The sequence below is a fragment of the Euprymna scolopes genome, chromosome 40 (assembly GCF_053919585.1).
Source record: "Euprymna scolopes isolate OS-2025 chromosome 40, ASM5391958v1, whole genome shotgun sequence".
NCBI lineage: Eukaryota > Metazoa > Mollusca > Cephalopoda > Sepiida > Sepiolidae > Euprymna > Euprymna scolopes.
This window is the reverse complement of record NC_136521.1, coordinates 68,969,744-68,984,977: the sequence shown is the minus strand read 5'-3', so window position 1 is coordinate 68,984,977 and position 15,234 is coordinate 68,969,744. Positions and strand designations below refer to the sequence as shown.

The 15,234-nt window shown below is 27.1% G+C and overlaps 1 protein-coding gene across 1 annotated transcript in view; it reads left to right on the top strand.

Moving 5' to 3' along the window:
• LOC145265611 (dynein intermediate chain 3, ciliary-like) overlaps positions 1–15,234 on the top strand; it is a 90,948-nt gene that overhangs the window by 2,141 nt on the left and 73,573 nt on the right. The window contains exons 2-4 of the mRNA XM_080121629.1: positions 20–229; positions 2,124–2,285; positions 6,961–7,079. Of these exons, the coding sequence (XP_079977755.1) occupies positions 47–229; positions 2,124–2,285; positions 6,961–7,079 (464 nt within the window). The 5' untranslated portion in view covers positions 20–46. The remainder of the gene's footprint in view (positions 1–19; positions 230–2,123; positions 2,286–6,960; positions 7,080–15,234) is intronic.

Sequence of the window (15,234 nt, the reverse complement as noted above, 5' to 3'; positions counted from 1 at the left end):
TGATATTATTTTCTTGTAGGTTTCCTCATCATCTTTTGCTAAAAGCATGGAGATCGTTTACGTCTATACGAAGAAAAGAAGCGAGTTTGGTCGACAGTGTAACTTCACTGACCGTGTAGCTGAACTTCATGTGGACATCCCGCCTGATCCCTCCTTGGCTAAAGAGTTTGTCGAACGAAATCCAGTCCATCGAGGAATCCAGTGTGTACCCGAAATGTCGGAACATGTGGTCAGTTGATATCATCTAAATTTTTACACGATTACCATTGAAGGATTTTTTTGATTGCATAGAATTTTTAACAGAAAAAAAAATAAGGGTAAAAAAACAAATAGTCGAAAATAACAGTTACCAAAGGCAATAAAAGTTACTTTTCCATTTGCATATTGTTTTGTTGTTATTTTCTCGCAATCGATTAGTGCAGAAAATAAATATTTTTTGTCGAATTTTTTTGTCAATTATATAATATATATTTATTTTTTTACTTGGTAGTCACCACTTATCAAGGTCCGAAGGCCACTCGAGGAGAAGGGTTAATGAAAGTAAGGTGGTCGTTTAGTAATTGTTAATGGTGTAAATTGGGAAGAATTTGATTATTTAAGGGACAGCTCAACAAAAACTTGTTTACATTGGATTTGAAGGCTACCATGTTGTATTCGACAGGGAAGCAGGCCAGTGGAACAGTGTTCCACAGACAGGCCGTTTTGGAAAAGAATCTTTGTTCATGGAATCTGCATTGAGATTTAGGCGCAGGTACAAGATGGGGTAAATCATATAAAATGGTTGTAGCTAGTTAAGGGTTTTTTATGAAAGTTTGGCAAGAGGGAACCATAGATTGGAGTTCAGTCGAGCACTTGTCATGAAATAACGATAGAGCAGAGACAGGCTCGTAACATCTCTTTTGTGAGAAAAAGGTTGTAATGTAAATTGTTATATGTAAATCAGTTGACATTTATATTTAACTAAAAAATTTACAATGATTTTAGCATAAAAAACTAAACAAGCTATAAGAAGCTAAAAATTTTAAAAAGCTTAAAAGTTAAAAAGCTGAAAAATCTAAAAAAAAAAGTAAAAGGAGCTAAAAAAGCTAAAAAAGCAAAAAAGAAGCTAAAAAGAAGCTAAAAAAAGGCTAAAAAAAGCTAAAAAGAAGCTTAAAAGCTAAAAGGTTAAGTAAATTCCAGGCCGCTTATGAACTTAATAAGCAAACATTTCTACATAGCCCTGTTTCAGATAAACAATCATAAGAATGTAACAATAAATATTATTTTTGAAAAAATATAACTGTTTATTTGAAATAGAATACAAGTGCAGCCATATAGAAATATCTGCTTATTAATTTCGTAAGCGGCTGGTGCTTATATTTTCTTGTTTAATTGAAGAAGAAATGTAATTTGTTCAATATTTTTCATTTATTATACAACGATGAGGAAAAAAAAATTATAATGAAATTCGTTCATCACGAAAGACGTGAAGAATCCACATGGAAAGTTGAGTTCATAGATCACGTATTTACCTGACTTCAAAGAATGGGGTTCTTGTGGATACCATTATACTATCGGTTTTTTTAGGTAATGTTGAGCACCCAGTTCATAAAGAGTTGAGTTAAAAGCCGTTCAACACATGCAAACTTCAATAATAGATGTTAAGCTGATGATGATGATGATGATGATGATGAGTATGATGATGATGATGATAATGAAAATGTTGAAAGGAACGCGGCAAAAAGAAATAAAAGGTAAAATGGCTACTCAGAATCAAATATCGATTTGTCAGATGAATTGCTATCTATATCTAACTTCTAGAACCAGACTGATTTCTCACTCTATATATAAGATAGGTTATTATTATTATTATTATTATTATTATTATTATTATTATTATTATTATTATGTTTATATATTTTATTATATAATGTTGTATATGTATTTTTTTTATTATTATATTATAAAGTTTAAAATGTATTTCTTATTATTATAGTATAATGCCATATATATATATATTATTATTATTATATTATAATGTCATAAATATATATATATATATATATATAATTGTATTATAATGTCTTATATAAATTAGAGTATTATAGTGTCTTATATATATATTTTTTCTTATTTTTTTAAAGACAAACACAGAGAGCTATGAATATGAATATCGCGGCATCAACCACAAAGAGGGAGGCTGGCCAAAGGATATCAATCCCCAAGAAGTGGAGCAAGTGATGAGATACAGAAAGAAGTTGGAGAAGGATGAAGGATACGTTAGCGCCATCATCAATTTGGGAACTGTAAGTCAAATCCGATCAAATTTATTTGCCAAAAAACAGAACCTCAAAATATAAAAAATGAGAGATTGCACTAAGCGAAATTTGGGAAAAATATAGAACAGTTATGTTCTTAACTCGCACTTTGGAAAGTTAGGAAGTGCTCATGTCGGGGAGAACATATATAAATTACGTTAAAACTTCATATATATATTTAGAAAGTTTAGATGAGATAAGTCATCGGTACCGTCTGTTTCAAACCCTTTTATTAGATACCCATATCAATCTCTCTTCAGCTGATACTCATCTGTTTTATAACCGGAAGTGGAAACATACACATACATTGCAAGATATCGTGCAAGTCTCGTTTTTTAAACAATCTTAAATTTCAAATGAGAAAAATAAAAAAAAAATGTCTGTTTAATATTTTGGACGCTATGGAAAACAAAAGAAAAAGAAAATGAAGAAGAAAAAGAAATGTATATACTTAAAAGTTGTTGCTGTATATTATTCTAATATATGTGAACTATTTATCGCGTCACCTATGAAATTCATGAATTTTTAAATTTTTTTCTGGCCTTAAATGGAATTATTTTTGCCCCAACTCAATTTCTAAACTAGTCTAAGGGAGATACCTTTGTAAAGGCATGAAGAGACCTTGATATGGGGATCTAAAACAGTTCCCTATTATCAGGTTTGAAACTGACGGTACCGATGACTTATCCTATCTACATTTTCTGACAATAAATGTATGAATAATACGCTCCTATTTTGGGAATTTTTCCTTATAATAGAGCATTCTGCTGGAATGTTTTTTTCTTCCAATATAACCCCCCCCCCTCGCCCCTTACCATCTTCAAATGTTTTTCTTTTGTTAAACTTGACTGCTTCTGTTGCCTGAATGGAGTTCTTTTTTTTTTTCTAATATCTTTTTTCCTCATCATAATAACTATCTCTGTAAAGTCTGATGAAATTGTCTGATCGTTGATACGATTCAGTAATTGAAACATGTGTAACTAAGCAGATAAAAACGGTAATATATATATATATATATGTATATATATATATACATACATATATATATATATACATACATACATATATATATATATATATATAAATGTATGTATATATATATATATATATATATATATATATATATATATATATATATATATATTTAAATAAGGGAGTAGTCACCAACAATGTGTATTTTTTAACATTATTTTATTATTCCGTGTCTTGGTTTTTCATTGAGAATTATGTTTGGATCATTGTAATAATGTTTTTAAGTCATTGAAATCGTTTACGTACGTTTCAGACGGTCTGATGCGTCCTCGTCAGAAATTATTTTCAAAAATATATATATATATATATGAGGGGTGTGCAATAAGTAATGCCCCTGACCCACTTCTCATAGCAGTAGAGCAACAAAACTTGGCACAGTTATTAGTCTTTCTCTACATAGGAACCACCCAGAGTTATGCATTTCTACCATCGTTTGATGCAACTCTGGAGACCGTTTTTGTAGAACACCCTAGGTTGGTCCTCCAACCACGACGTGACTTCAGAAATCAAGGCGGCATCATCTGGGAAACGCTTTCCTTTCAAAAACAACTTCATGGCTGGGAAGAGGTGAAAGTCAGAAGGTGCAAGGTCAGGAGAGTAGGGAGGATGGGGAAGGATTTCATAACCATACATCCGTGCTTCTGATCTGGCGACATGTGAGTTGTAGACCGGAGCGTTGTCCTGCAGGAGGAGGGTACCTTTGCTGATCTTGCCCCGCCTCTTGATTTTGATAGCTTCCCTTAATTTCCTCAAAAGTGAAGCATAATAGGCTTCTGTAATTGTGTACCCTTTGCCAGGAAATCTGTCATCACTACTCCGTCCTGATCCCAAAAGACTGTGAGTATGACCTTGCCACCGGAGGGCTTCCCCCTTGCCTTCTTTGGAGGTGATCAGTCCAAGTGCATCTACTGCATTGACTGGGCTTTGCCTCTGGATCATAGTGATGGACCCAGGTTTCATCCTGCGTAATCAGTCTTTTGAAAAACTTTGACTCATCTTCTTGGCACATCTCTAAATTCATCCTCGAGCACTCAACGCGTTCTCACTTCTGGAATGGTGTGAGCAACCTGGAATCCATCTGGCAGACACCTTATGCATATGTAAATGGTCATGAATGATAGTTTCCACAGACAACTGCTAATGTTGCTATTGCTAGTTGTCGCACTTCTATTATGCTATCTAGCATCTTCCTTCCTCTTCTGATGAGAAGCATTAGGTTTCGAAATACCATGGTATAAAAGGTTTTACTCATGCTACACCCCTAATTGATGTATCAGTAAATAAGCAAATAAATCTATATGCATTAATATATATTTTTATATTGTTTTTTTTTTTTATTGATATTCTATATGAGCTCCAAAGCAATTTGTTGAGATTTGCATTATCACGATAAGTCTCCTCTTAAAAGAATCGATCTTATTCTTATTCTTTTTAATATATATATATATATATATATATATATATATATATATATATATATATATATATATATATATACTAGTGGCCTGACAAGGCAACAGAAGAGACAACCAAGCAAATAAACTGTAAGCAAAATTCATTCCAAAACAGTAAAACTGAAGCTGGCCTGCTAGGACACTATATATACAAATGTAGGCAAATTTGGCCATATTTTATTTGAATATGTAAATTTTTTTTATCAATTGTCAAAAAATTTTAACCACAGAATAGTATTATAATCGTCAAAAAGCCTGCAAATTTTCATGTAGTTTTGTCCCATTGAATCAGGTGTATAAGCATTTCAATATTCAATTTGGCTACGAGTATGTAGTAGAGATTTGGAAGGCTATCACAATGCGAACAATGAGATATAGTCGGTGTTGATGAGAGAAGACAAAAACAAGTGGTGAATTACACATCAATAAGTACATACATATATGTCTATATTACATATATTTATTAAATTGTATTAAGTACAAATGCCTTACTTGTTATGTTTGTGACATAATCCATTATATTTCGGAAAAAAATTCCCCTTTTCAAATGAAGGGGAATTTTTTCCTGAAATGTAATGGATATTATAACGTTTTTTGAACAACCTTAATTCATGTAATAGTAAGTGTAAACTTTGCCTTTAATGTCACACATTTTTTTCTTCTAATTTTTTTGTCAATTTTTTGTCAATTTTTTTTTTTTACATGGAAGTCACCACTTATCAAGGCCCGGAAACCACTCAGGGATAAGGGTTATTGCATGTACAGTAATCAATGGGATAGTATTGTAGTAATTGTTAGTATTGGAGATTTGATGAAGTGTTTTATTTAAGGGGACGGTTTATCAAGAACTTGTTTATGTTGGACTTGAAGACATCCAAGTTGTAGTCAGGTGGGAAACAGGCAAACAGAAGAGAATTCCACACTCATGCACTTCTAAGAAAGAAGCTTTGCTAATGGAATGTACGTTTTGATTTAAGCACAGATAAAGAGTGGGGAAAATTAATGACAATGGTTTCAGCTAGTCGGGTGTTTTTCGGGAAAGATTGGCGAGGGGGGACCATAGATTGGAGCTCAGACGAGCACTTGGCATGGAAATAACGATAAAACAAAGACAGGCTTGCAACGTCTCTTCTGTGGGAGAGAGGTTGCAGGGAAGAGAAAAGAGCATTCCCCCCAGTAGGCCACAAAGTCTATTTTGTACTCTGTCAAGGTAGGATAGGCTGTTTTTAGCAGCTTCTACCCAGATGTGGCAGCAGTACTCCATCCTTGGACGTACTTGGCTTTTATACAGATAGAGAATTGCATCAGTAGTGAGATATGTTCTGAAGCGGTAGAAGGATCCCACCATCTTCCCAGCGACCTTGGCAACAGACTTGATTCGTAACATAGTGCATGTGAGTGCGTGGAAAATATCAACAGCAGTGAAAGATGGCTGGCATGTAAATAGTTTAGCAGTAACAACAGCAGTAGTGTCAATCGTCTAGTGGTATAAATAACAGTGTCTTTGATATAACAGATGAGTGTATACGGAGTGTAGAAATATTCATTGTGTCCTGCATGTATATAAAATGTCCATCGTGTATGCGGCCATATTTTCACAAATACCTGTAATTAACAAACGTGACAGATAAACTTTCATAGACAGCTTTTTACAATCAAACAATTACAATATGTCTGCTTACCTCAGACCAAAGGAATCACATACCTTTGTATTTGTTCAAACCCCGAAAAGAACACCATAACGAGTTATATTTACATGTGTTTCATTCATGCTTTATCGGAGTTTGGCACGCTGAGTCTCTTTCTACATTTTCCTGGTTCTTCCCTTTGCTTCAAAAAGGGTCATCTGCACGTCTCTTCACTAACACGTTTCTCACCAACCAGCTTGATCTCTACTAACTAACATGTACGTCAGTAAAACCCAAACCAAGTGTTCAAGGACACAAAACAGGAAATCTCTCACGTAAACCTAAATTTGTTTACTTCTAACCAAATTCCAAATCTAATTTAGAATTCCTATATCGAGATTGTTTGTTTAATTTCTTCTTAAATTCCTGACTAAACATTTCAGCAGTAAATACACATTTCCCCAAATCTAATTGTTTTATTTTTCTAATAATAATAATCGATAATAAATTGGAGTTCAGTCGATCACGTCTTTTGTTTTTCTTCTGTAGATGATGGAACATTGCATCAAACAGAACAATGCCATAGATATCTATGAGGAATATTTTGATGATGTCGAAATTCAAGATTGCGATGAGACACCATCAGCCAAGACGATCAATCTTTTCCGGTAACAGATTTGATTTATTTATTCCCCCACTAATTTTTTAAAATTATACGTTCAATCCCGTTCTTAGTTAAACTTGCCACTATTTACTTGAATATATATATATCTATATATATATATATATATATATATATATATATATATATATAACTACTTAATTTACTCACATAAAATTAATGTACGAAAGTATAGATTTATGCATAAACTTTAAGTATTTACTTCAAAAGTGCTCAATATGTAGGTAGAGCTAGTTAGTAAGTTATAAAATAACCTAGATTTAAAACAGATCAAGAAACTAGATATCCAGGCTAAATAGAGCACACACAAAGGAACATCAACCAGAGGTCAAATAGGCCTTTGTCCGATAAGTGCATGCTCATTGGCTGATAGGAAGGGCGCAGTGGATACTAGAAAGCTGATTGGCTAACTAAAATCTCAATAGAAGATGTGCATATAAAAACGACAAACAACCACAGAATTTACGCATAAGCCTGAAGAGTCCTAGAGTGGATGAAACACGGAATATTCAGTGTAGCTTAATCGCCATATATATATATATATATATATATATATATATATATATATATATATATATATATACAGTGCCGGCAAAAAGAAAGTCAGCACTTGTAATTTTTTCAAAAACTGCAAATTTAAGCTAAATTTAATGTAACTGTTTAAACAACCTATGCCTCATTTGATTGACCTTTTATTCTTCTATAATTTTACCTGTTCATATTTGACTTTTAATTGAAATATTCTAGTGTTCACGTCAATTTTAAAAAATAACTTCAAATTGAGGAGGAAAAAAGAAAGTCTGCTGCAACAAATTTGCTTAAAACCAGCTTAAATTATCGCCCCTAAATCCGTTGAAAATATCCACCAACAGGCAACAAAGCATCTCTAATCGTAATTGTTGTTGCTCTACGTTATACACCATAACATTTTGTCCATATACCACGACTTTCTCTCAGTGATCATCAGGAGCTCATTAATCTCCATCTTTCTGGTTTATCCAATCGAGAAATTGGTCGCAGATTGAAATGTGATGAGAAAACTGTACAAAAGCACGAAAGTGTTCATGATGCCCCTAAATCTGGTCGTACTAGAGTTACTTCTAACAGGGAAGACAATGCCATCAAGATCTGAAGCCTAAGAAACAGATTTGGAACGGCTCTCCAAAACCAGCAACAGTGCAATCTTGTTAAAAAGTGCTCTCCTTCTACTGTCAAGGACAGATTAAAGGAATTTCACTTGCGAGGACATGTTGCAAGGCACAAACCAATTATTTCTGTAAAGAACAGAAAGCGCCGTCTGGACTTCGTCAGATGCAATGAAGATCATGACTCTTCATATTGGTCAAAAGTGCTTTTTAGCAACAAAAGCAAGTTCAATAGGCTAGGCAGTGATGGTAGGCAGTATGTCCGTCAGAGGAAAGATGAAGAATTTAATCCTAGCTGCTCAGTTTCAATGCTGCAAGGTGGGTGAACGTACAGTTTTGGTGTGGGACATTATTAATACCAATGGTCCAGGGCCTATAGCTCGCTTGCAAGGTCAAATTAATTCGACCAAGTAGATTAATATGTTCACTGAGCATTTTCTACTCTATTTTGGTTGGAATTTGGATGATAATCACATCTTCATGCAGGATAATGCTCCTATTCACACAGCTGTCAATGTCAAGAGGTTCCTGGAAGAGCATGATATTCTGTGTTTGGATTGGCCTGCACAATCTTCGGACCTCAATCCTATCAAAAATGTATGGCATTACATCAAGCAACAGTTACACAATGATAAAATTTCAAATTTGGAAGAACTTTGGACAAAAATTAAAGAAAAGTGGGATGCACTTTCCCTGGAGTATTGCTGCAGTCTAATTCAAGGAATTCCCAAAATATTGCAGGCTGTCAAATTGCAGAAGGGCTATGCTACTAAATATTAACTAGTTCATTGTCTTCCTGTTGTATTTGTGTTACATTAATGTCCTAAAGTTACATTTAAATAACAATTTTCCATTGTGCGGACTTTCTTTCTGCCTCCTCAATTTGAAGTCATTTTTTAAAATTGACGTGAACACTAGAATATTTCAGTTAAAAGTCAAATACGGACAGGTAAAATTATAGAAGAATTAAAGGCCAATCAAACGAGGTATAGTTTGTTTAAACAGTTGCATTAATTTTAGCTTAAATTTGCAGTTTTTTAAACAATTACAAGTGCGGACTTTCTTTTTGCCACCTGTGTGTGTGTGTGTGTGTATATATATATATATATATATATATATATATATATATATATATATATACTCGGTTTTTTTTTATTATATTCAAAAGTAATGGACTAATGAATTCAACGAGGTTGTTAGATAGTGCTCAATAAAAAGAGCTGATAATACTTGTTTATTGTTATATAAACATGCTCACATCCCGCTGCTACAAATAGCCACTTGTTTCAATCAAACAACAGATATCATCAGGCAGCGACTTGACTATTCAAAAGTTCAATGAATAATCTGATTATAATATATAATATATAAAATAATTATTCATTGAACTTTTGAATAGTCAAGTCGCTGCCTGATGATATCTGTTGTTTGATTGAAACAAGTGGCTATTTGTAGCAGCGGGATGTGAGCATGTTTATATAACAATAAACAAGTATATATATATATATATATATATATATATATATATATATATATATTTCCACAGTCAAACAATAATGTCGCAACTCAGTTTGAATGTGGAAATAATTATATAATTACTCACATTCTGAAGATTATATATATATATATATATATATATATATATATATATATATATATATATATATAAAATAAAAATTACAATTAAATTTACAAAAATGGTCCAATAAATGATCCATAAATATTAAAGAATTAATACTTATAAAGTAATCTCAACCAGATGTAAAACCAAATAGGAGATAGAGCTTATAATAAGAATTACACTTTGTGTAAATGCATATCTTATTTTTCTTTTATTAATATTATTGGAATTTTTTCCCCTTTTCCTTGTACATATTTGTGAATTATTCCATGGATTTCGGCCTTTTGTATTATTTTGGACCATCTTCCAATTATGTGATTTCCTTGGATTTTACTTGTGCGAATGGAAATTTAATTAACTTTCTTGGATTTGCATTTTTGGATTTTACCATCATTGGATTATTTACCTTTCACCAGACTATCCATTCATGTGAAATCACATTTTACTTCACCATATTCCCTCTGTTTCAGTTTTTGTTATCAAGTAAGATCTTTGACTTACTTGCAGTTTCATCAACTACTTTGTATGCAAAATCCGATCCCGCATTTTGCTAATTCCTACCCTCTAAGTATTTCTTCGAAACTCTGCGGATTAAAGACTATCCACTTATTGAGTGTTTCCTTGTAAATTAGATATTTTCAGATTAAATATGTTTTTAAATTAGATATTTTCAGATATATTCATAAATATGTTTTTAAATTAGATATTTTCAGATTAAATATGTTATTAAATATGCTAATTCCTACCCTCTGATAAGAAAAAAAGTATTTCTTTGAAACTCTGCGGATTAAAGACTATCCACTTATTGAGTGTTTCCTTGTAAATTAGATATTTTCAGATTAAATATGTTTTTAAATTAGATATTTTCAGATATATTCATAAATATGTTTTTAAATTAGATATTTTCAGATTAAATATGTTATTAAATATGCTAATTCCTACCCTCTGATAAGAAAAAAAGTATTTCTTTGAAACTCTGCGGATTAAAGACTATCCACTTATTGAGTGTTTCCTTGTAAATTAGATATTTTCAGATTAAATATGTTTTTAAATTAGATATTTTCAGATATATTCATAAATATGTTTTTAAATTAGATATTTTCAGATTAAATATGTTATTAAATATGCTACTTCCTACCCTCTGATAAGAAGAAAAGTATTTCTTTGAAACTCTGCGGATTAAAGACTATCCACTTATTGAGTGTTTCCTTGTAAATTAGATATTTTCAGATTAAATATGTTTGTAAATTAGATATTTTCAGATTAAATATGTTTTTAAATTAGATATTTTCAGATTAAATATGTTTTTAAATTAGATATTTTCAGATTAAATATGTTTTTAAATTAGATATTTTCAGATTAAATATGTTTGTAAATTAGATATTTTCAGATTAAATATGTTTTTAAATTAGATATTTTCAGATTAAATATGTTTTTAAATTAGATATTTTCAGATTAAATATGTTTTTAAATTAGATATTTTCAGATTAAATATGTTTTTAAATTAGATATTTTCAGATTAAATATGTTTGTAAATTAGATATTTTCAGATTAAATATGTTTGTAAATTAGATATTTTCAGATTAAATATGTTTTTAAATTAGATATTTTCAGATTAAATATGTTTTTAAATTAGATATTTTCAGATTAAATATGTTTTTAAATTAGATATTTTCAGATTAAATATGTTTGTAAATTAGATATTTTCAGATTAAATATGTTTTTAAATTAGATATTTTCAGATTAAATATGTTTGTAAATTAGATATTTTCAGATTAAATATGTTTTTAAATTAGATATTTTCAGATTAAATATGTTTTTAAATTAGATATTTTCAGATTAAATATGTTTGTAAATTAGATATTTTCAGATTAAATATGTTTGTAAATTAGATATTTTCAGATTAAATATGTTTTTAAATTAGATATTTTCAGATTAAATATGTTTTTAAATTAGATATTTTCAGATTAAATATGTTTGTAAATTAGATATTTTCAGATTAAATATGTTTTTAAATTAGATATTTTCAGATTAAATATGTTTTTAAATTAGATATTTTCAGATTAAATATGTTTTTAAATTAGATATTTTCAGATTAAATATGTTTTTAAATTAGATATTTTCAGATTAAATATGTTTGTAAATTAGATATTTTCAGATTAAATATGTTTTTAAATTAGATATTTTCAGATTAAATATGTTTGTAAATTAGATATTTTCAGATTAAATATGTTTTTAAATTAGATATTTTCAGATTAAATATGTTTGTAAATTAGATATTTTCAGATTAAATATGTTTTTAAATTAGATATTTTCAGATTAAATATGTTTTTAAATTAGATATTTTCAGATTAAATATGTTTGTAAATTAGATATTTTCAGATTAAATATGTTTTTAAATTAGATATTTTCAGATTAAATATGTTTGTAAATTAGATATTTTCAGATTAAATATGTTTTTAAATTAGATATTTTCAGATTAAATATGTTTGTAAATTAGATATTTTCAGATTAAATATGTTTTTAAATTAGATATTTTCAGATTAAATATGTTTTTAAATTAGATATTTTCAGATTAAATATGTTTTTAAATTAGATATTTTCAGATTAAATATGTTTTTAAATTAGATATTTTCAGATTAAATATGTTTGTAAATTAGATATTTTCAGATTAAATATGTTTTTAAATTAGATATTTTCAGATTAAATATGTTTTTAAATTAGATATTTTCAGATTAAATATGTTTTTAAATTAGATATTTTCAGATTAAATATGTTTGTAAATTAGATATTTTCAGATTAAATATGTTTGTAAATTAGATATTTTCAGATTAAATATGTTTTTAAATTAGATATTTTCAGATTAAATATGTTTTTAAATTAGATATTTTCAGATTAAATATGTTTGTAAATTAGATATTTTCAGATTAAATATGTTTGTAAATTAGATATTTTCAGATTAAATATGTTTTTAAATTAGATATTTTCAGATTAAATATGTTTGTAAATTAGATATTTTCAGATTAAATATGTTTTTAAATTAGATATTTTCAGATTAAATATGTTTTTAAATTAGATATTTTCAGATTAAATATGTTTTTAAATTAGATATTTTCAGATTAAATATGTTTGTAAATTAGATATTTTCAGATTAAATATGTTTTTAAATTAGATATTTTCAGATTAAATATGTTTGTAAATTAGATATTTTCATATTAAATATGTTTTTAAATTAGATATTTTCAGATTAAATATGTTTGTAAATTAGATATTTTCAGATTAAATATGTTTTTAAATTAGATATTTTCAGATTAAATATGTTTTTAAATTAGATATTTTCAGATTAAATATGTTTTTAAATTAGATATTTTCAGATTAAATATGTTTTTAAATTAGATATTTTCAGATTAAATATGTTTTTAAATTAGATATTTTCAGATTAAATATGTTTGTAAATTAGATATTTTCAGATTAAATATGTTTTTAAATTAGATATTTTCAGATTAAATATGTTTGTAAATTAGATATTTTCAGATTAAATATGTTTTTAAATTAGATATTTTCAGATTAAATATGTTTTTAAATTAGATATTTTCAGATTAAATATGTTTTTAAATTAGATATTTTCAGATTAAATATGTTTGTAAATTAGATATTTTCAGATTAAATATGTTTGTAAATTAGATATTTTCAGATTAAATATGTTTTTAAATTAGATATTTTCAGATTAAATACGTTTTTAAATTAGATATTTTCAGATTAAATATGTTTTTAAATTAGATATTTTCAGATTAAATATGTTTGTAAATTAGATATTTTCAGATTAAATATGTTTTTAAATTAGATATTTTCAGATTAAATATGTTTGTAAATTAGATATTTTCAGATTAAATATGTTTTTAAATTAGATATTTTCAGATTAAATATGTTTTTAAATTAGATATTTTCAGATTAAATATGTTTTTAAATTAGATATTTTCAGATTAAATATGTTTGTAAATTAGATATTTTCAGATTAAATATGTTTTTAAATTAGATATTTTCAGATTAAATATGTTTGTAAATTAGATATTTTCAGATTAAATATGTTTTTAAATTAGATATTTTCAGATTAAATATGTTTGTAAATTAGATATTTTCAGATTAAATATGTTTTTAAATTAGATATTTTCAGATTAAATATGTTTTTAAATTAGATATTTTCAGATTAAATATGTTTTTAAATTAGATATTTTCAGATTAAATATGTTTTTAAATTAGATATTTTCAGATTAAATATGTTTTTAAATTAGATATTTTCAGATTAAATATGTTTTTAAATTAGATATTTTCAGATTAAATATGTTTTTAAATTAGATATTTTCAGATTAAATATGTTTTTAAATTAGATATTTTCAGATTAAATATGTTTTTAAATTAGATATTTTCAGATTAAATATGTTTTTAAATTAGATATTTTCAGATTAAATATGTTTGTAAATTAGATATTTTCAGATTAAATATGTTTTTAAATTAGATATTTTCAGATTAAATATGTTTTTAAATTAGATATTTTCAGATTAAATATGTTTTTAAATTAGATATTTTCAGATTAAATATGTTTTTAAATTAGATATTTTCAGATTAAATATGTTTTTAAATTAGATATTTTCAGATTAAATATGTTTTTAAATTAGATATTTTCAGATTAAATATGTTTTTAAATTAGATATTTTCAGATTAAATATGTTTTTAAATTAGATATTTTCAGATTAAATATGTTTTTAAATTAGATATTTTCAGATTAAATATGTTTGTAAATTAGATATTTTCAGATTAAATATGTTTGTAAATTAGATATTTTCAGATTAAATATGTTTTTAAATTAGATATTTTCAGATTAAATATGTTTTTAAATTAGATATTTTCAGATTAAATATGTTTTTAAATTAGATATTTTCAGATTAAATATGTTTTTAAATTAGATATTTTCAGATTAAATATGTTTTTAAATTAGATATTTTCAGATTAAATATGTTTTTAAATTAGATATTTTCAGATTAAATATGTTTGTAAATTAGATATTTTCAGATTAAATATGTTTTTAAATTAGATATTTTCAGATTAAATATGTTTGTAAATTAGATATTTTCAGATTAAATATGTTTGTAAATTAGATATTTTCAGATTAAATATGTTTTTAAATTAGATATTTTCAGATTAAATATGTTTGTAAATTAGATATTTTCAGATTAAATATGTTTTTAAATTAGATATTTTCAGATTAAATATGTTTTTAAATTAGATATTTTCAGATTAAATATGTTTGTAAATTAGATATTTTCAGATTAAATATGTTTGTAAATTAGATATTTTCAGATTAAATATGTTTTTAA